The sequence below is a fragment of the Colletotrichum karsti genome, assembly GCF_011947395.1.
Source record: "Colletotrichum karsti strain CkLH20 chromosome Unknown Scaffold24, whole genome shotgun sequence".
NCBI classification, from domain to species: Eukaryota; Fungi; Ascomycota; class Sordariomycetes; order Glomerellales; family Glomerellaceae; genus Colletotrichum; species Colletotrichum karsti.
In genome coordinates, this window is record NW_024065924.1 from 376,118 (window position 1) to 396,893 (window position 20,776).

General features: G+C 53.1%; 5 protein-coding genes across 5 annotated transcripts; 3 read left to right on the forward strand and 2 right to left on the reverse strand.

Annotated features, from left to right (window-relative positions):
* Positions 1-2,024: 2,024 nt before the first annotated feature.
* On the forward strand, positions 2,025-3,763 carry CkaCkLH20_07595 (uncharacterized protein; the record flags this gene model as incomplete). The annotated part of the gene is made up of 6 exons (XM_038890312.1): positions 2,025-2,162; positions 2,218-2,358; positions 2,406-2,693; positions 2,763-3,100; positions 3,159-3,353; positions 3,415-3,763. 6 exons carry the CDS (start codon positions 2,025-2,027, stop codon positions 3,761-3,763), a joined length of 1,449 nt encoding a protein of 482 aa, XP_038744362.1.
* A 540-nt stretch (positions 3,764-4,303) lies between these two features.
* On the forward strand, positions 4,304-5,086 carry CkaCkLH20_07596 (uncharacterized protein; the record flags this gene model as incomplete). The annotated part of the gene is made up of 1 exon (XM_038890313.1): positions 4,304-5,086. One exon carries the CDS (start codon positions 4,304-4,306, stop codon positions 5,084-5,086), a length of 783 nt encoding a protein of 260 aa, XP_038744363.1.
* Positions 5,087-5,958: 872 nt separating this feature from the next.
* On the reverse strand, positions 5,959-7,100 carry CkaCkLH20_07597 (uncharacterized protein; the record flags this gene model as incomplete). The annotated part of the gene is made up of 2 exons (XM_038890314.1): positions 5,959-6,924; positions 7,035-7,100. 2 exons carry the CDS (start codon positions 7,098-7,100, stop codon positions 5,959-5,961), a joined length of 1,032 nt encoding a protein of 343 aa, XP_038744364.1.
* Positions 7,101-11,129: 4,029 nt separating this feature from the next.
* On the forward strand, positions 11,130-11,891 carry CkaCkLH20_07598 (uncharacterized protein; the record flags this gene model as incomplete). The annotated part of the gene is made up of 2 exons (XM_038890315.1): positions 11,130-11,580; positions 11,641-11,891. 2 exons carry the CDS (start codon positions 11,130-11,132, stop codon positions 11,889-11,891), a joined length of 702 nt encoding a protein of 233 aa, XP_038744365.1.
* A 2,611-nt stretch (positions 11,892-14,502) lies between these two features.
* CkaCkLH20_07599 (c4-dicarboxylate transporter malic acid transport) lies at positions 14,503-15,879 on the reverse strand (the record flags this gene model as incomplete). Its single annotated transcript, XM_038890316.1, has 1 exon — positions 14,503-15,879. The coding sequence occupies one exon, from the start codon at positions 15,877-15,879 to the stop codon at positions 14,503-14,505; it is 1,377 nt and encodes a 458-aa protein (XP_038744366.1).
* Between the last annotated feature and the right edge of the window lie 4,897 nt (positions 15,880-20,776).

Here is a 20,776-nt window from a genome sequence, read left to right on the forward strand (position 1 = left end):
TCCCTCCATCATTCAATTTGACGTAAGGTATTCCTTCTCACGCGCAATAGCACTCGCATTAACCTCGATGTCGACTTGTTCACATTCAACACTTCAAATGCAACATCAGAGACATCAAGCCGGGCTACCTGTCCTTACATCGATGGTTGCGCAACTTGTACTGGCGCCACGCCGCTTTCCGCGATACTACGGAGTTTGACCACATCAAGTGACACTACGCGAAGAGCCACGCCCACATCAACCCATTGTCCATCTGCCCACCGGGCCCACTGCCCCATATCCTCTTGAGGAGGAGGTACGGATACGAGCACATCCATCCCCTTTAACATGAGGACCGAATGCGGGAACAAATGCAAGATGTGGCTTTTTGACGGAGGGGGGAAGTGTTGAAGATGCGTGCAAACCGCCACGGGCAAGGAGATTTGCAGGGTGTCTCATTAGAAGGAATTGACGAAAGGAGACGCTCTCTAGAAACTTGGTAAACTAAATCAATTGTGCTCTGAATGATTCTTCAGTAATACAATGCAAAGTTGGTTGAAGCAGCGACCTGTCACAAGATGTACGGTATGGCCGTTGTACTAACCTGTCTCTCGCTTGCAATGACGCGAATGAAATATTGAAATGGTATTTGTGTATATCGACCTTCAATGCCTACACGAATCTGGTGATAGAGACAAAATGGAAACTCCGTCATCTCTTCAAGTGTCTAGTTGCGTCTCATACTTTCAGCCCGCAACGTTCTCACTTCCTGGTCCAGGTGCTTCAGCAGCGTCTTGCCCCGGTATCAATATCGCAGTCGTCCGTCCTTAGGGCTAGGGAAAAGCAAGAGATGAGATAGGAGGAAGTTGGAACTCCCTCGCCGCAATAATCGCTTCTGCCCTGGACCTGAAGGTATTCTTGCATTTCCGACCGCATACGTTCGGCGCGCACGTGGGGTCCAGACCGTCACTCGGTTCGAAAGGCGGAAACCTACACCTTCCTCAAGAGGTAAGAAACGGTGGATCTCTAGGCGCGGATGGTTCGGAACCCTAAATCCAAGCTTAAAACCCGCCTCTTCGGCTCGCAAGCTCGGCGCGGGTGGCTTTGGACGGGAGATATCCGAGTCAACACCACGAGTTGATCAACTCAAGGGTGGCAAGGATGCAGTAAGCCGCACGTAGCCACCCAACTCGTCCTCGTTTCTGCGGGGAGGCGAGGTCATACCAGTAAGCGAGCCAAGTCATACGAAAGTCCCTGGGAAGATGTTGAGTGTGGGCAGCTGCATCATACACCAAAACATCAGTTGAACTGGGCCTGAGTGAGGCTCCAGTCCTAATCAGTGAACCATTTTGTGTCTGACTGCTTGAGGAAGCTTCCACAAGTCACAAAAGACCCCGCATGCATGAGTTACATGGTGTCTTACATCGTCACATCGCCACATGCAGTATCCTTGCCCGCACGCAGGTTTGCACGATGAACCACCAACCGGAATCCGACTGAAGCGGGGTGCGATATGTACAGGAGAAAAGAAAGGATGTTGCCGGATAATCGAGCCTCTGAGATGACTTGAGATTGAGCAGCGTGGAGGGAGGGAGAAGGTTGGTGAGGTTGGACAATAATGCCAAGAGGTTACGACATAGTTCCGACCTGCCTAATTCATCACCCCGAATTAGGCCCCTCACTTGCCCATCTGATGGCTTTCAACTATGGAGGGGGTTTAACCCCGGTACATTCAGAAAACTCTATATGACCTTATTTGAACGACGTTTTTCGCCATTGCTTGGCTTCCGCAGATCGTGCATGGTAACAATAGAGGAAGCACAATCTGCACAGCTGCAGGTGTATTGTTACCCTGCGTGCGTGAGACCTGGCACTTTTGCAATGCAGGAATTCAGATTGTGATCAATCTTACCGAACTCCACGGAACTTTTCTTTTCAGAGGGTATAAGAGTTCGGGCCTGCCCGACAACATTCGACTTGCTAGGGACTCGTCTGGTTGCGCACACATCGTCCATCGTTCCCAGCTTGCATCCTGAATCTCAAAGATGAGGACTTCAGACCTAGCAGTTGTCATCGGAGCCCTCTCCGGGGCATCCTTTGCCAAGGAGTTGGAGCCCAACGCGGAGTTGTCGGCATGGTACAGCACCGGCGCCGCTCACCAAGAGAACATGGAGTACAAGATGGTGAGTTCAAGCCCATCGACCAGCTTGCCCTTCCGACCGAACTAACACCACCTAGGCTCAGTGGGATCAGTTCGAAGCCGAGGGCAAGTTCGACTCTACCCAATGGACCGCTCGTCCCAAGGACTACATCGCCTGTAAAGACGGCAAGGTCGAGCTCGTCAAGGGTGATCCTCTCCAGACGTTCAGGTGCAAGGATGTAGGTACACCGCATAGCTTCACCTTCCAATCACTAACACAAGTCAGCTCGACCTGTACGACTTCCAGCCCCATGCTGCCTTGGGCAACTCCACCGGCAGAGGCTCCGGCTCCTGGGGTTGGACGGCCCCAAACGGCCGCGAGTTCTTCGCCGTTGGTCAGCTCGACGGCGCTGCTTTTGTCGAGATTTCGAAGCAGGGGAAGTTGATCTACCTCGGTCGCCTGCCTCAGTTCTCCGTTACGAGCCAGTGGCGTGAGATCAAGACTTACAAGAACTATCTCGTCGTCGGCAGCGAGGCCGTTGACCATGGCATTCAGTTCTTTGATCTCACCAAGGTATACATTCTATCTTGAATCCAGACGTGAGAAATTATGTTGTCCACGGAGTAGCTGACGTGAATGAAGCTTCTCAAAATCGACCCCAAGAACCCCGTCACATTCTCTCAGAGTGATTTGACGGCGCATTGGAGCGAGGCCCTTCCCCTCGGCCGCAGCCACAACGTCGTTGTCAACGAGGAGAAGGGCTATGCAGTAGCCGTCGGTGCCCAGCCTCGCAAGAACCTGCCCTGTGATTCCGGTTTACAATTCCTGGATCTCGCCGACATCACCAACCCGCAGTACCTTGGCTGTGCGGCCGGTGACGGTTACGTCCACGACGCGCAGTGTATCGTCTACCGCGGCCCGCACTTGAAATACTGGGGACGCGACATCTGCTATGGGTACAACGAGGATACTCTGACCATGTAAGTCAGCATCAATCCCAATTGCCTCAAGAGCAGCCATGACTGACACAGTCTACAGCTACGATGTCACAGAGAAGAACACTACGAACATCATCTCGCGAACTACCTATGAAGGAGCAACCTACACCCACCAGGGTTGGGTGATTGACCCCAACTGGCAAGACTTCCTCGTCCTCGATGATGAAATCGACGAACGCAACAAGACTGGACCCGCTGCCGACGGTTTCCCAGTGACATATTTCTGGGATATCAGGTGAGACTTCTATCGTTTTGCTGGGCGCCGAACGGCTAAAGCTAATTATTCGGGTTATCAGGGATTTGGAAGCCCCCAAGCAAAGTGGAATCTTCAAGGGCACCGTCCGAAGTGTTGATCACAACCAGTACATCAACCGTGGTCTGTCCTACCAAAGCAACTACGGTGCCGGTCTCCGTATCATCGATGTCTCCTCCATCCGCAAGGACCCTACTGCCAAGGGCGTGAAGGAAATCGCCTACTTCGATATCTACCCCGAGGATGACAACGAGCCGGGTGGTGGTCTGAACAACTACGTTGGCACCTGGAGTCACTACCCTTTCTTCAAGAGCGGTTATATTGTCATCAACACGATGGAGCGTGGCGTGTGGGTCGTGAAGCGTTCTAACCCCTGGTGGTGGCCCTTTTGAGTCTGGACGAGCATCGCGAAGATGTAGTCTGAGGGACGAGAACATTGCATAGTGCGTCTTATCTTCATGTAAATAGTATGGAATCGTGATCGATTCTACCAATGCCAAATTTTTCGAAAGCATATAATACTTCGATTTCCAGTCGCCTAACAATGTCTTCTTCTACTGAATTTCTTTTACGCGCCGAACTCAATCTTCACATCCAACGAGCTGTTGGTTGGTAGTGATTCTCAAACAAACAACGGTTCTCACTGGTTTACGGGTGAAGGCGGTCCACAATCGTCATCCAGGGGGGGGCCGGCAAGCGGATCTTCAACGTAGGATTGAACATCACAAGAACCAACGACGGACCACTCGTTCCACAATTCCACTTTCTAGGGTTGCTCACAATGCCGTGCGAGGGGTTCGGACTTCAACAGATAAGATGAGTTGGCCTCTTGGTGCCGTGGAATTCTCACCTTCATCTCATCTGTGTCATTCAAGTAACAGAGCCCAGCCGCTTTCATGCCAGCAAACCCCACGACCATCGACAGTCCCAAGATGACCGCTACCAAAAACGCAAAGCCTCTGGGCATCGTCTTCGTCCACGGCGGCTTCCACCAATCCTCCTGTTTCGACGTACCCAGATCCCGCCTCGAAGCAGCAGGCTTCTCCCCCATCATCGGCGTCAACCTCCCCAGCGTCGGCACCAACCCCGACGTGAGCGTGGAAGACGACGCCCGCCAGATCCGGCACGACCTGGCCCCCCACCTCGACGAGGGCAAGGAATTCCTCGCCATAGCGCACTCCTACGGCGGCACGCCCACGACGATAGCCGCCAAGGGCCTCTCGGTGTCCGAGAGGGCCGCGGACGGCAAGAAGGGCGGCGTCCGCGCCGTCGTCTACGTCACGGCCAACATGCCCGCCAAGAAGGGCGCCAGCGCGCTCAGCGTGCTGCCGCCCATCGACATCGTCGACGTGACCGACGACGGCCTGGTCACGGCGAACGCCAAGGCGAAGGCGGTCTTCTACGGGCCCGACATGGCGGACGAGCTGGCGGAGGAGTGCATGGCGTCGCTGCTGCCGCAGTCGCAGAAGGCGCTGTTCGGGGGTGTTTCGGTCGGCGTGGAGGAGTTGAGCGTGCCGGCGTATTACATCCTGTGCGAGAAGGACAAGACGATTCCCGTGGCGACGCAGGAGGAGATTATTTCGAGTATCCCGACGCTGAGGGAGGTGTTGCGGAACCCGGGCGGCCATTCTGCGTTTATCACGGAGGTTGATACGTTTGTTGGGCAGATTGAGCATGTTTCGGATGATGTTGAGAAGAGGGATGGGCGGGAATGATGTATGTTTGACGTTGCGAAGACCATGGAGGATGATGCTCAGCTCGACATGGACCCCTAAAGGACATACGGCGTGGCAGCAATAAATTTCCGGTCGAGGTTCAATACAATATCGGGCGGCATTCGGACATTAATGTAGAGGTTCAAAAGACAAGGAACGGGAATAGTGGAAAAGACGAGCATTACTCTTATTGATATACAGGCTTTTGTTTGACGACGCGGACGACGCGCAGGCTACGCGCTGAAAGTCGGCGAGGCTATTTACATTACATCATTAATCTTGTGATTGTACAATTACAAAGCCAACAAGCCCATTGCAGTCGATGCACGGCGTGGTGTTGCGTCCGCTAGCGTTGAGCCCCTCCATACGTGGGCCCATTGTGTTCTCACAACCGGCCCGTCTTTCCCAGATTGTAATGACGTCGCGGCATCTCTCGTCATTTCTGACCTCTTTGGAGATACGCGGGTTCGCCAGCAGGGCAAGTCTCCAAAGTCTTCCCGCGGCGATAGCGTCTGGGAATGCAATTCACCAATAACCATGGTCAATGAGCATGGTGAAGCGAAAGCCAGAAAATAAGAACAACACAGCTGTTCAATGGACAACTTAAATGACAATGCGACAGCACGGGATCAAGCCGGCTCGTGAGCGGGGTCAGCCATGAATCGATCGCCGATTGCGTGGGCAGAATTGCGGAACCCCGGGTCCGGGGCCGATTGCCGCCCAGGGAGAATTCGCACCGAGACGGCGCAAGACACGGAGATCCGGCCCGTGTCCAGAAGCCGGTGACGTTGAGAGATCGTGTTCGAGCTCGATTTGGGGGCGATGAAAGGGATTGGCTTTTGACGGCAAATCGATTGATTAGAACAATCGCGTCACCGATGATCGAGAGCTCGGAAAACCGTCGTGTTCCTGACGAAACACTCGTCATCCTGGGTCCGACATCCTAAAGCTATGCGGGCTGTGCGTTCATCGCCGTAGCCCTGCATGTCGGCGATGATGCGGGCGGCGGCGTTGCAGGACATTTCGTGCGGAGATGCCTGTGAGGGATGATGCGATTCCGTCGGACGTGGTGGCGTTTGGCTCCTGCGGCCGTAGAGATACGGGCTTCTTGAATTCTCTCGTATTTTTTGATGTTTCGGTGGTGTGGACTGGTTTGAGCTGTTGAGACTGGCGTTGGCAAGCATGGTGAGCTTGTCTAGCGGCGAATTCTGTTGCACGTCCGGTGTGGGCGTCAAAGTGAGTACTGGGGGTAATAACGTTTCCCCGTATCTCCTCTTCGTGCCGTTGACATGGCCGTTCACGTCGTTTTCGGACTCTGGAGGAAACCTGGCCTTGCTGAAATGTTCCTGTAGCGGCGGAAGTTGGTTTGACGACCTCTCGACGACAACTGGGTTGTTCAGGATGGGAGGGAGCACCGCGGCAAGAGGGGCTGCGGGTGATTCTCTCATTTCCTCGTCGACCGGCCGCCCGTAGCCCTCCATCTTGCTCTCGTCTTCGATCGGCCTCACGTAGCCATCGGCGTGTTGGCCAGAGACGGGAATTGCAGGGGCCACCGCTGGAGAGCCCTTGCTATCGTCATCGTCGAATGACCTCAGGTATGCCTCTATTTGTTCGGCAGAGACTCCTCGGCTCGCGAGCAGTGACTTTAAGCGGGCGTTCTCGATTGACACGTCGCGGGCGGCCTTCTGCATCTGGACGGTAGCCTCGACTCCGCGCTTCTCGTACTCCTGGACCTTCCGCTGCAGTTCGTCGACGAACTCCTTATGCCGGGCGCGTGACCGTCGCTGATTATCCCGAATTCGGATGGCATTGGCGGATTTATCGGTCTGGAGCTGCTCCTCGCAGCAGACGTCAGCAACCGAGGGGATTCAACAGCAATGGCATTCCAGGACGGGAGGTGACGAACAGTTGGAGATGTACCCGATGTATCGATTTGACTCTGACTTACCCGCCCTCGCTTGGCCTTTTTGGCCTGGGGGCCGAAGAGGTCTTGGTAGTCTTGCTCCGACGACATTTGCAGCGAGTCCGTTGATTACATGAAGGTTTCGCGTGGGGGCGTGAATGTCGGGTCTTGACCTAGACCAACCGAGGATTTCGGGAGAGCAGTATGGGGGGTGACGGCGACAAACATTCGCAGGGCGGTGAGGGCGGGAGTTGGCCTAGGAAAGGGACGGGGAAAAAAAGATCTGCTCGATTTTTTGGTGGTGGTTGGTGGTGACAAACAGGAAAAAAGCAAAGGTGAATCTGGTTCGATGACTAATCTCGTTAATCGGCCAATCCACAGCTGCGCGACTGAGTTTTTTCGCACTAGCCTAGATTGCCGAATCATACTGCACGGAGCTGTGTCCGCAGTGGGGCCCAAGCTCCACAGCTCAAAACATGGCTTTTCGGTCTTTTTCAGGGACAGATGCTCCGCTGGCCTGTCACTGTCATGTTTTGTGACATGGTCAAGCTTGGATGAGTCCTCGAAAGAAATATGAGCATGTGAAGTGTGTATGAGAGGAAATCTTATAATTCTCACCTTAACGAATGAATTCTACATACAGTTACTGCATTTTCATCATCCAATGGCTTGACCGTCCACGTCAAATCCCCTGCCCGCTCAAACTTTCTCGTGTTCTCATCTGAGCTGAATGTCACCATGTGTCACTGAAGGCGCTGGTTGGACTCACTAAAATCGCCCGGTCCACACCATATCCATGACAGTGTGGCTACGCCTGTGTGGTATCCACGCGGCATGCACGCCAAGTTGCAAGGATTCATCGCGGGGAATTCAGGGTCTCGTCACTTGTATGTGGGACTCATACCAGCATTCAACTCACTGACTTTCGCGACTCACTCATACGAATGCCACAAACAAGCCACAATATGACATGGTAAATTGGCATGACTGCCGATTTGAATTCTGCCATCTCAAAGTGGATTTCGGCTTGACCTATTTTGAGCTCATGCTGAGGATTTCCCCTCACCCAAACTCTAATCGTCAATGTCTCAACTATGGCGATTCGAGGAAGTAGATACGGAACCCACAGAATACGCCTCACTTTATCTTCATACCATCCGTCTTTCCCATATTGACTTGACGACGATGTTGCGCCTAGCTGATAGTGGATAGTAAAAGAAGCATGTATTGACTCTTATCAAACCGGACAACGCTACAATTTACGCCTCACAAGGACCGACTGGACCGACTGTACCGGCCAAAACAAGACATTTCCGCACACTACCTGCTCATCCAACACTTTGATCGGTCCGCCCTTCTAATCATACCACCTTCCTCGTTGTACTCTATCTCCCATGACCATCGGAGCGAACGTAATTCTTCCAACTGCTTCGTCAGGCTTTTCATCAAGCACTATCACCTTGGTATTCCCGAGACGTCTTGAAACCGCTTCACCGCTCTCAGTGCTATTGCCGCCCGCTTCTCCGACAGCGAAGTACGGTGAGATTTTCGCTAAACTGCCCACAAAGCCTAGTATCTGCGGCGCGTTACTGTAGTAATGGAAAACTAACCCGGCGACTGCGGCTAAGAGCATAACGGTGGTAGAGATGAAGTAAACGACAATCCAGATGGTGTTAAGGGCGTAAGTGGCGGCGAGTGGGATTGTCACTAATGACGTCGTGTTTAGCAGCCACGATGTCCCCCTTGGAACAGCTCCCAGTATGGTCTGGGGGTCAAGGGTAGAATCCAAAAAAGTGTTTAGGAGTAGCCCAAATCGATCTGCAAAGACCTCCATAGGGATTCTACACCACCGTACACTTTCTCTACTCGGCGACACCATAAAAGTCCAGACAGGATTACTGACAAAGATTTCGGAGAAGCTTGAGACGTCGCTGCTGAAATTCTTACCCTCCGCGGCTGGGAACCGAATCATCAGACTGTCGGGTATAAATCGGGCGATATGCTTTGTACTGAAAATTGTCTCCCAAGGCGGCAGCGGCGGCTCTGGTAGCTGTCTTATACGATCAACCCTGCATTGAGACTGTGCAGTGATGCCATGATATTCGCATAAGACTTCAGCGTTTACGTAGACAGTCCTTACTGCGCATGACGTCATGCAAGAACCGCAGCCGTTTCGAGACCCTATAAATACTGTAGTATTCGATTTGTTTTGGGTTCCCGGTCCGTAAGTGGTGTTGTAATCTAAGCCCAAGGTATTAGGGTCCTCCGGTTGAGACGGGTCTCTCCAGAAGAAATCCTCTAAAGCCCTGTCGTAAGGCGGATAATCGAGTGTTGCGTTGTATTTTGTTGTGAAGGATTTGTAATTCGCAGCGAACCAATCGGTATGAGGCTTCAAGTATGTGAATATCAATGCCGAGAGAAGCGGGATTACAGAATATTCTTCACAAACTTTGACTAACCTGATTGCTTTCATCGTCAGCGAAGCCACTTTTGCATACCCACTCGGAACACTGAAGTTGTACTTTTAGCACTTTGTAACTAACGCTGAACTCAGAACTTACATTATGCAATTCGATATAGCTAGCGTTGATAGGGAACGAAATGTTTCCAATCATTTCCGCGTTTATTCCATGAACACGGTTACCAATGAGGCTACTGTAATTTTGAACACTTTGATACCAAGGTACGGTCAGCCACTTCTCTGGATTTGACGCGTTATAGCCGGCTACATCCTTTAGATTGGGAACTCGGGGGCTGCCCCACGGATCGATCGCCATCTGTGCTGCTGCTGCCTGAACCCCTCCCAACCTTGCTATAAGGTCGTCATAATCGCTGCAAGTACTATCGCAGTACTGTGTGCCGGAAGTCATAGCGGTGAGGACGCTGCGAAATACAGCATCGACTGCGGGCCTGTAATATGTCCATGTGGAACTGCTATTGAGTGCGCCGTTCTCAATAGTGTTGAGTGTGTAGTTTTTGTAGCGTACACGTCCATCGAGGTTCGTCACCTGATCCTGAAGGTATAAACTTCGAAAGGAAGACTGCGAGCCTAGTGGATTAAATGCCCACACAAATAACAGACAGATGGTCGAAATATTAATCATAGACAGGGCATAAGCGGATAGGACCGTATTGGCCATTGTCAAAGACCCTAGAACATGTTCCAAAGTCTGTGATTTTGTTAGCATAGGAAATTATTTTACTGCAGACGGAAAAGTTACTCTTAATGGGACACCACGCTCGAGGAGCCAGTTTGCATATGCTTTCAGAGCGTTGCCTACAACGCCTGAAAAGATAACAGGCCAGAATGAGGGCGCTAATTCCGTGACCACAATCACCGCTTTTGACCACTCAGATTCCTCCTGTCCTCGGAGAAAACAAATGCATACGCCCAGAGCTGTTCCATGTCTCAGTGAAAGGTTCGCCGTGGACTATGGGTAGTGAATAGTAATAAACGAACCGAGAAAGCATATTGAAAGTGAAATTGCCATAATGTCACCAAGAAATCTAGACCATGGCAAGCCCTTCCAATGCACGGGTGATTGGGTCTGGACAGGTTCAGACTTTGATGATGAATTTTCATCTCTTTCGCCACAGCTGATTGCTGTTAAATGCGCGTTTGGATCTTCATTGATTTCTGGCGGAGAAATCAGTTCCTCGAAGCTGGCATGATCTGCGTCTCTTTGTTGCAGTTGCAAAGTGTCTGCACTTTTCTGACGGTATGTGTGGAGGTCTTGAAGCCCGTCTGCAAGTTGTATGCGGCTGGGCGGCAAGGGGCAGGGGACGAGTTCGTAAGTGTGTTCCGAATGAGGCTCCATAGCGGGAACAAAAATACCATTGGACGACAAACAAAACTCAGACTTCTACAGAATTTGGAAAGGTAGTAGGTTCGATTATTTATATTCTCTCATATGTAATACGAGGCTAAAAGGTTGTGTCACAACTGTCGCGTTTGACAACGTTGTCAAACGCTTCTATTGAAGCGATTGGGTAGGAACCGACGTAAGACATCAGAAATGTAAGCCATATTGATGTGTTCATCAATGCAGGCAATATGTGCCCATCCTGGTTTTCGGTTGAGGAAAGGTAACCAACTGCTTGGCCAAGGGTGATAATACTCACCGGTGGTGGACCCCGGAGATGCGCTCCGAAATCGAGGATTTCAAGCACACGTCGCACCAGCTCGGCGTCAAACTTCTCCAGATCTTCGCCCGACACTTTGGTCTCGAGAACGACTACTTCTCCAAAGCACATGATGACCTAGAAGGCCCCGGCAGTGCCCTGCGGATGCTGCACTACCCCGTTCTACCCGAACAACCGGACAAGAGCGTTCCCCGACTGTACGAGCACACAGACTGGGGCTCGCTGACCTTCGTGTGGCCCCAGTCGGGAGGCCTGGAGATCGAGACGCCTTCGAAGCAGTGGATACCGGTTCCTTTGGTCCCCGGTGGCGTTGTCGTCAACATTGGGGATTGTCTATCGTTGTGGAGCGGCAAGGTGCTCAAGTCGACGCTTCACAAGATCAACTTTGATGCTCTTCCTATTGATCAGGAGAGGTGGTCGATGGCGTATTTTGTGAATGCGAATAATGGTGGGGCTCTCAATTTCTTCTAGCCGCGAGTACTCTCATCTTGCTAACTTCTTATGTCAGATGCCAAACTCGAGGTTCTCAGCAGCGAAGCTAGATCTGCGTCGGTCCAAGACTTCTCCGAGGTGCTCACAATGCATCATTACGCCCAGGCGCGCATCTACATGTCACAAGCGCTAGATGCCAAGAACAATTGGCTGGCCAGCGACACTCGAGATTTGAAGCCAATAATGAAAGTTGTTGACGTGATAGAGCAGCTCGGTATTGCCAACGGGAATGGGGCTTTGAACGTGATGAAATCAGTCGCGGCGTGAGATATACTATGTCTGGTTTTCAAGACAGAATGAGCAGAAGGATCTATTTCCGTAATAGGGTATTCGATGACTTGTGCGGCGACATAGGAGTGCACTTGGTACTCCATATCTTTAACACATGCAGTCAAGTTTTGGTTTTATATCTCATGTTAACCAATAGCAGTCCATCATTCGTGTGACCATCTTGCCCTTCTTTCGCCAAAGTTAGTGTCAACTTCTATCCCACCAAGCATAAAACTTCTCATTGCTTCGGAAGCGATGAGAAGTTGGCCGAAGCAATGAGAAGTTGCTTCCGGTGAGCAAACGTATCGGAGTAAGTTGGAGTTGATGACAGGAAAAGAACAATTGAACCTCGCTTCTCGCCGATTAGCCTGCGGCAAGCCGCCCTGATCAACCAGTCCAATATCGACACCTAACCCTGATCGCTAAAGCCGGGGGCAGCATGCCTTGAACACTTTAAACGAACGACCTCGCCACCCAAACAGAATCATGCATGGGCACCCCTTGATAATGCTTCGAATAGCCGCGCCCTATGGCCCTAGCGGCAACGGGACGATGCCTTCCGTGCCGACATTCCCGGAATCGCAGGGTCCCTCCAGCTGACGACGACCGGGGAAATCCTACCCTCGGCATTATTAAACATCAGATTTCTTTTAACTTTATTTCTCTAGACCCTCATCGCGAAGATGGCCTGCATCTGCAACCCAAACAGACGAAATGAGAGAAAGCCAAGTACCCTTCATATGCATGTCAATCACCTTGATCGGCATATTCGATCTGAGCGTAGCTACCTCAGCGTGAATGAATGCGCCCAGAGGAGAATCCTGAAGCTGGTCCCTAGAGATGAGTTGTAACCCAAAAGGCACCAGAGTCCGATATTCATTCAACGACCGAACTATGCAACGACTCTGGTCCTCCGTCCATGTTCCTATACTGCATACGGGCAAACAAATGTTACATGTAAGGAGCAGACGCGTTATATTGTGTGGCAGTTCATCGTGTCAAACGTAGGTCATTGTTCCAACGTAATGTGATGACTGCCGAACTCCAAATGCCCATTTTCGCAAGACCTGGATCTGCAGACTTTCAAGCATCACGTTAGAAGCTGCAAGCCTTGGCATAACCCAAGACAACAAACGCCCAGACTGCCATCCCACCTCCATCAACATCACGCGCTCTAGATGCTCTTTCTTTCTTCGCAATTTCCCCAGAGATATCGACGGTCTTTCGCCTTGAGTCCCCGATAAGCAACCCGGTATGACTCGCTCCCATACATGTGGCGATCTTTGACGGCAAGGGATGGCAGTAGTTAGTAAAGACACGCAGGTAACGTCGTACATCACCAGACGACGAGAGTCTTATGCGAGAAGTCATTACTGAAGGCGATTATTCGTTGCAAAGTCGACAAAAGCAGAGGCCAATACAACGATTTGGTATGGCCATCGCCGCATGCGAAGTCTCTCCTAAGTAAAGACGACAAAATCCGCCGAGATATGCATAAACGTACGATGGACCGCCGCACCGAGTACGAACAGTCAGACGCCACAACAACACGAGCAGCGTCTGCGGCGCCCACACAAGCGAATCCCAGACCCGTCTTCGTTCAACATTCATCGACGAAGATGTAGGGTAACGCGCCCTTTCGCCACGCGGGTAGCAGGGCTAGATGCATGCAGTCTGGTGTGCGCATGGGCTCGGCCGACTGCACGTCCGGGCGGACGTGGATGGTGATACAGTGATACTGCTCGGTTCTCGGATCCCACGTCCTGAGACCGTCCGGAGATGGGACGAGGACGACGCAGCAGGAGGAGGAGGAATCGTGTTGTGCTGTTTCGTCGGGGAGGCGCGTAGTGCGGATGGCTGTCGAGTGAGTAAGCGGGAGCGAAGAGACCTTTTCGATTTGGGCTGGTATTTCACACGACACGCAAACATCTGAGCGTCACCGGGAATGAGAGAGGAATAAGTGTTTTAGCGGGGATGACATGCATTCTCTTTTTCGTTGAGTGTTTCCTCTAAAGGTGTGCTGTTCAACCGTCCCATCTTGCCCGCTTCCCCGAGTCTCGTCCGCCCCTTAGTCTATGGTGTGCCAAAAGTCTATCAAAGAAGCCCCGTGTTTGGTATGAATGATGATGATCCTATGCCGTGTTGTAGTTACAAATGTGAGTATCGAGAAAAGTAAAGACTGTGAAGGGTATTCAAGAAAAAGTCGAGAGAAATAGAGATCCAATTTAAGGAGAAAAAATTGAGTACGCTGGCTGCGCGCGCGCGCTTTATTGTGTCGTACGCGCTGGAATATGCCCCCTTCCCAAACCAAAATGACAACCACACACACACACACACACACATGATTAGAACGCCGCCTCCAGCCGTCGCTCGTTTGGCCAGAGCGGAAATAATTTGCAAAAACCTCCCACTCCAGAGTCAGTTTCTGGCGCTATGAACATTGAAAGCATGAACAGTGAGCCACCCTGGCCCACGACTGCGCAGGCACGACATCCGTAGATCCGTGCTGCGATGATCCTGGTTAAACACATCCGTTTTTCTTTTCTCCTCTCATCCTCGTTCCCCTTGGTGACACCGCTCACCACACCAGTCCGCTGAGCGCAGGCGCTTAGTGGTCGTTGTAGTCCTCGTCTCTCATGGTGTACATGATGTCTTGGATGACAACTGCCCTGATGTGGTGGTAGAGGACGAAGAAGTAGGTGCCGAGGAGGACGAGCGACATGGCGGTGGCAAACCACAGAACCGCTTCGTTGCCGAGCTGGTTTCCGATGGTGATGGTTGCGAGAGTGAAGCCGGTGTTGGGGAAGACCATGGCCCACCAGCCCAGGTGGAAGTAGACGGGGGGCGATGAGATGACGGCGATGGTGGCGATGCCGAACCACCACGCAGCGAGAGCCCAGAGGAAGATGGCGCACATGAGGGCGATGGTCCTGATGATGCCGACATCGATGAGGATGCCGTCGCGGTCGGGGTCGAGGTTGTTAGGGAGGCCGTTGGCCATGCCGATGAGGGCGAGGGCGGTGAATGCCGGGGGGCCGACGTTCATGAACAGACCGGGGCGGTGCTCACGGTTGGGCAGGCCCGCGGACATGAGGCGGCCGACCATGTGTGCGTACATGAGGACGGCGACGGAGAGACCCAGGCCCTGGCAGGTGAGGCCGGCGACGACGATGGGCACCGCGGCGATCTCGGGCTGGGTGTCGGCGATGACGGAGGCGATGGTGCCCGAGAGCATGATGGGGAAGATGGGAAGAATCCAGGTGGGCATCATGGTCTGCAGGCCGAAGTTGTGCCTGGCGAAGACGAAGCTGTACTGGCCGATGGCCAACATGAGGGTGACGATAACGTAGCCCCAGAAGGCGACCTGGATGGCCCACACGAGGGTCTCGTCGTTTTCGGGGATCGCGTAACGGTTTGTACTCGTGATGAGCGTCGCGATGGAGAGGAAGAACGTGGGGAAGAAGAAGCCCTCGCGCTCGTGTGTTAACGACTTCTTCATGTCGCCGGGGTACAGGAAGAATCTCGCCAGCATGGCCGAGCAGACGAGGACGAAGAGGATGATGTTGACGACGTAGACCACGGTACCGATTTGCCTCAGGCCGGGGAACTGATGAGGCTGGGCGAAGATGAGGAGGGAGAGACCGCCCGTGCTCATGGTGAGGGTGTACCAGGCCCAGGTGAAGTGGTGGAGGCGGGCCTTGAAGCCCATCCGCGGCCGGTTGGGGTCGTTGATGTCGATGTGGCCATGCTCGCCGTGGCCGTGTGGTGATGCGCCCTTCTCGACGACGGGTGTGATGGAGGTGCTGTAGGCGCCCTCGTCCTTCTCCTTGCCGTTGCCCTTCTCGTTGAATGCCAGGTCTAGCGGTGCCAGCTTGGGAGAGTTTGGTCTTGATGTTTGCCACTCCGCCGAGTTCTTGCGCGTCGACACCTCTGATTCGGTCCAGGCCGAGTGCTGGCCTGGGTGGACTGGATCTCTTCGATCCATTTTGTGTGTGTATGTGTGAGTTTTTGGTTTGGTGGTTTTTTGTTTTTTATGCTCGCTCGCTTCAAATCGAAACCGGTCGAAGCAGGAAATAGGAAACGCCGAATCTCGCAGAGAATAAGCCGTTCGCTCGAGAGTGAGTGTCGGGGGTTTGTTGGTGATGAGTTCAAAGGAAACCGTGTAGATGGGGAAAGTAAAAGACGATGATGATGATGGGGATGTCGAGGGGGGATAAATGCAAACAGAAATACAACGGAAGAAGAGAAGTTGCTGTCGCTGACAAGGGGATTCCAGCTCCGGTGGATAGACTGTAAGATTAGGTCTTGGACGGGATGATATATCTTCTTGGTGGCTCGAGAGATCCCAACTCCCCAAGTGTCCGGAAAATTCAGACCAAGCAAGGGCTCTCTCAGAATAGCTACACTGGGCTTGCTGGTTTGGCAAAACGGGGTATCAGTCCGGTGGAGTCAGTGTCGTCTGTGAGAGGACCGTACGGATACGTAGGGGAGGAGGAGGAGAGCAAAACAAAAATACACCAAGTGTGTGCGTATGAGACACGACAGGTCCGGTAGATGGAGATGTGTGGTTCTGGACACCCTTGTTTGAGGGGGTGGAGGGCTCGACTCTCAACTCTGTTCTGCCCTCTTTGCGTGTGTTAGTCGGTACGTAGGAGAGGATGGGTGTGTCCAAACCCCCAGACTGGGTGTTTGTGAGGGCCCTCTTTTGCGTCAACCAGCTTCTGTGCGTACGAGACGCGAGGCCCTCTTGAGATACCAAATTTGGGCTGAGGCAAAAGTTAAGATGGTCGACCCGCTTGACGACACCCCGTACAGACACACCGAAGGGTTTGAGAGTTTGAGTAGCCGCGGAAGTGTGTGTGTGTGAGAGGGATGGGCGGAAGGGGATCCACTCATATGAAGATCCCATGCGGCGGCGATACCGCTGTCGGTAACATATGGTTACGTTGGTGAGATCGATTGCCCCTACGTGAGAGGACTTACACATGTACCCTTACCTTGAGGCTCTTTGAGCGAAGAACGTGGGCTGGCGTTTGGGTGGCGGCCCAAGGAAGACACCCCCACGGCCTTTGCGCAGGGGGGCCCAGTTGGGCGACGACGGTTTGCCGGAAGAGGAAGGCCAGGGGGCATGTAATAGAGACCATCGTGGGTCTGGTCGACGGGCTAGCAAAATGACGGTTGAGAAGAACTATACACACTAGTGAGGGCGTCTACCGTCTCAGCCCGGCAGGGTGTTGTTGTCGCGACAGGTCGTGATAGTGACGAATGCGGCTATGGATGTACACGGCCTCGAGCAAAGGACCTCACGACGGTGTCAAGGGGCAGTCCCATCAGAGTGATGTGATACAAGCCGCGAGGTATTTTTGGGGCCGAGGGGTACTCCTGGATTTCATCGCGGTGACGGCCATTTGGGCGAAGACAGCAGTTCGGGCGCAGCCGTGCCAAGAGGTGAAATGTACGCCAAGAAATAATTTGTGCCAAGCTGGAAGAAGAGGCAAGGGTGATGTTGAGGATGTTGAAGACAGGAGACAGGAAGGCCAATCGGGGGCCCGCCAGGACAACACCTAGGCCGCGCATCCATCCTCTCGGCCAGGAACATGAGAAAAGGGGGGGACCGTGTGTCGAGGGTGTGTGTGTGTATGTGCGCGCCATGGAAAGAGATTTTCCTTCTGCGAGTCTTTCTCTCGGGCTTCCTTATCTGAAGAATGTGTGAATGGGGGCCATCTCGACGTCGATCACCCACGCACGGGATTGGGAATTTGGGAAAGATGGATGGGTGATGCTGGGCTTTGGTGACAATCAGGAGGAGTGAACAGGGGTGGCCGGTTGATCCTGAATCGGGAAATATTAATAGCCCATGCATATGCCTGTCCGAAGCAATGCTTCAGGCGGCTGGCTGGAACAGTCTGGCACCTGTTCTGCATCGCTGTCATCGTAGATGTTCGCATATCTGTAGGATCTGGGTGAAAGATGAAGCACACTAGAACAAGTCGCAGAATTCGGATCTTGGCGTTGAGGCGCCTGCGCGCGCCTACTCACGCATGCTGGCGGACCGCTTCCTCCCTCCCGCCCGTGTCAACGTCACGCTAATCAGCATATATGTGTGTGTGTGTGTGTTTTCTGTCTCTCTGCAAGCCTCAAGCCTCCGAGAGGATGAGAGGTGACTGACGCAGGTCAAAGAGGGACGGACGAGGGCACGGGGGTCACCCCCGGCAGTCCGAGTCGGGACATTCGTTTCACGATCGGAGCTCTGGCCGCCAAGAGATGGGAGGACCCGCCTTGGACCTCGAAACACGCTGAGAAGAATGAGGCAATGAAAGGCAATACCGGATTTTCATCGCCCCTTTTTTCCTGTGTCTCTGTGCTGCTGCTGCTGCTGCTGCTGCTGCTGCTGCAGTTGAGAGACGTGTGGATTGAAGATCGTGGTGGACAAGCCAAGCCAAGATATCTGCCAGCTCGTGTTTTGTGGTCTTGGCTTCGACTTACACGCCTTTTGCAGATGGAATTCGTAATTGACTGCGCACGCCTGCCAAGAACCGCGCTCAGCTTGTCGTTCGTACACTTCACCTTGGATCTGCATCTCAATTCTTCTCTGCCTCACCAGAGGTTCATTCATCTGTGCCCCAACAAGTCAAGCCATGAACGCGCACGCACATCTGAGCCGTCGCAGCTATCCGTACACACGTCAACAGCAACACTGACGCATCGTGTACCCGTTGATAGCCATTCCCGCCAAGACACACAGCCAAACACTGGCTTGGACGGATTACCCACTTGCACTGGACACGAAAATGTGTCGGAGGGCCAGGCAGGGAGAACCAGAAAATAGACACAACACAGAACAGCTACTGCGGCAGATTCTTTATTTTTTACCGCCGGGCGTAGCATTCGTCGGGTCGGTGATACCCTCTCCTTAACTCGCCGTGGCTTCAACGGTCCTCGCGGTTCAGGAGACGGGGGAATCCACCCGGGCGAAACACCGCTCTGGCCGGACACATGTGAATGAGGGCCAACGGCCGCGATAAGGCGCCCTGTTCCAAGTTTCCACGTCCTCTCTCTGTCTCTCGTCACATCCGTCATCCTTGAACGTGATGATAGCAGCGGCGGCGGCAGGCAGGGTAACACAATCTTCGGTTCCCGTTGACGGGTCGGCTTGTCCCACCCGTCGAAATTGAAATAGAAGTCAAAAAAGAGGGTCTCCCGTCCATCCCGTTGTTCCCCCTAATTGCCTCTTCAGGTATCCTCCCGGCATCTTTCACGTTGTCTTGGGTTATCTTGGGTTGTCTTGGGTTGGGCCTGGCTGGATGGTCCTTGGCTGGTTGTCCGCATTGTCGAAGGCCCATAACAAAGCTGGTTGGTCGTGTCTTACAGTAATCTGCCGTCACAGAATCTAGTCTGATGTCCTCGTCCACTGATCGACGCCTGGAGTCTCCAAGAAAGCCGTGCCGCTCGAGCCTAAATCAATGAATTGTCATCATTGTCGACTTGTCGCTGACAGACAGACAGACAGACAGACAGACAGACAGACAGGACAAAGCACCACACAGACGGCTACCTTAGACCGCCACACAACGTGGCCTTCGTCTTGGCCCTTGGCCGTCCATCCGGTCCAACCATCCATCCTGTGCGTACGTGCGGGTGCAAATCATATTTGACACTTTGTAAAAAAGGGAACAGAGATGGTGGCGCTTTCTATGCGTCTGGCGTGTGAGGCTAGCATACAATACCACCACACGATGCCGGAGAAACCAACATCCTATCAAACCGACGAATTGGGATGAAAGACATTTGACCTGTGCCTGTGCTGCGTGTTGAATGCTGAGCTACGTGTCTAAGCATACAAAACCACAGTTACCCGCCCGTTTCTATTCTCGTGATGTCTTGGCTTGTTTTTCCTCTTCTCCAGACAAGAACGTGCCCGTTTTTTGTTGTCTTGCGCGTCCGCTCGCGAACGAAGCCTCGTCGATGATGCAACTGTCCCCTCCGTTTGACCTCATCTTTCCCCCGGAACCACTTGGCGTTCTGAGTCTCTGGCTGGATAGCCCATTCTTCCACCCGCATTTCCTACCCACCGAAACTAGCGTGAACTAGTCCGGCGTGTGTTTCTACTGAGCCTCCCATCGCGACCCAATCAAAGTCTCTCAGAAACAGCACAGGGGAGGAGAGCCAAGATGACGCATCACGAATGAGTTTCAATGATTTTAGCCATTATCACGTCCGGGCGAAGGCAAGTGAGTGACAGATATCGATTTGCACCGCTTGCTGACTTGGCTTTCAATAGGGCGCCGGTGAGAGTGCCCGCCATCCCGGCCGGCCGCCGGTGGGCAATCTTGTCTTGGCCAGATTGGGTGACATGATCTACCGCCGAGGGAAAATCCCCATTAAATCAGCCATCCAGCAGAGATCCGGCCTGCATCTGCGCCGCAATCGCCAAGAACGCCTCGAAACGCGCCAGCAGAGAGAGATGATAAGCATTGTCGTGCCCGGCTGCATCCACTGCCGTGTAATGCACCGCCGCCCGCCGTCATCCACAACGTCCATCCGTCCATCCGTCCATCCGTCTTGCTGCATCTACACCGATGATGGGAAAGTTATCGCAGCATCTACGCTACACTACTACTGCTACTCCTACATGCCCGTCGCGGCGGTGGACACGACCTCTTGGCGAGACCCTCTCTTGTTGCGTCGATGGAAATGATCGAGAAACACAGTCCACACAGACACGAGGAAACACCAAAGCGGTGACTATCGCAGGCCTGCACCGCCCCCTGTTGATCGTGATGGCGATGGGCATTATCGCCAAGAGCCCGCGGAACGGCGTCTTCGCCCGTCCGTCCTACCGCGACGAATATTCTTTGGACGTCTGGATAGGCGGTTGTCTG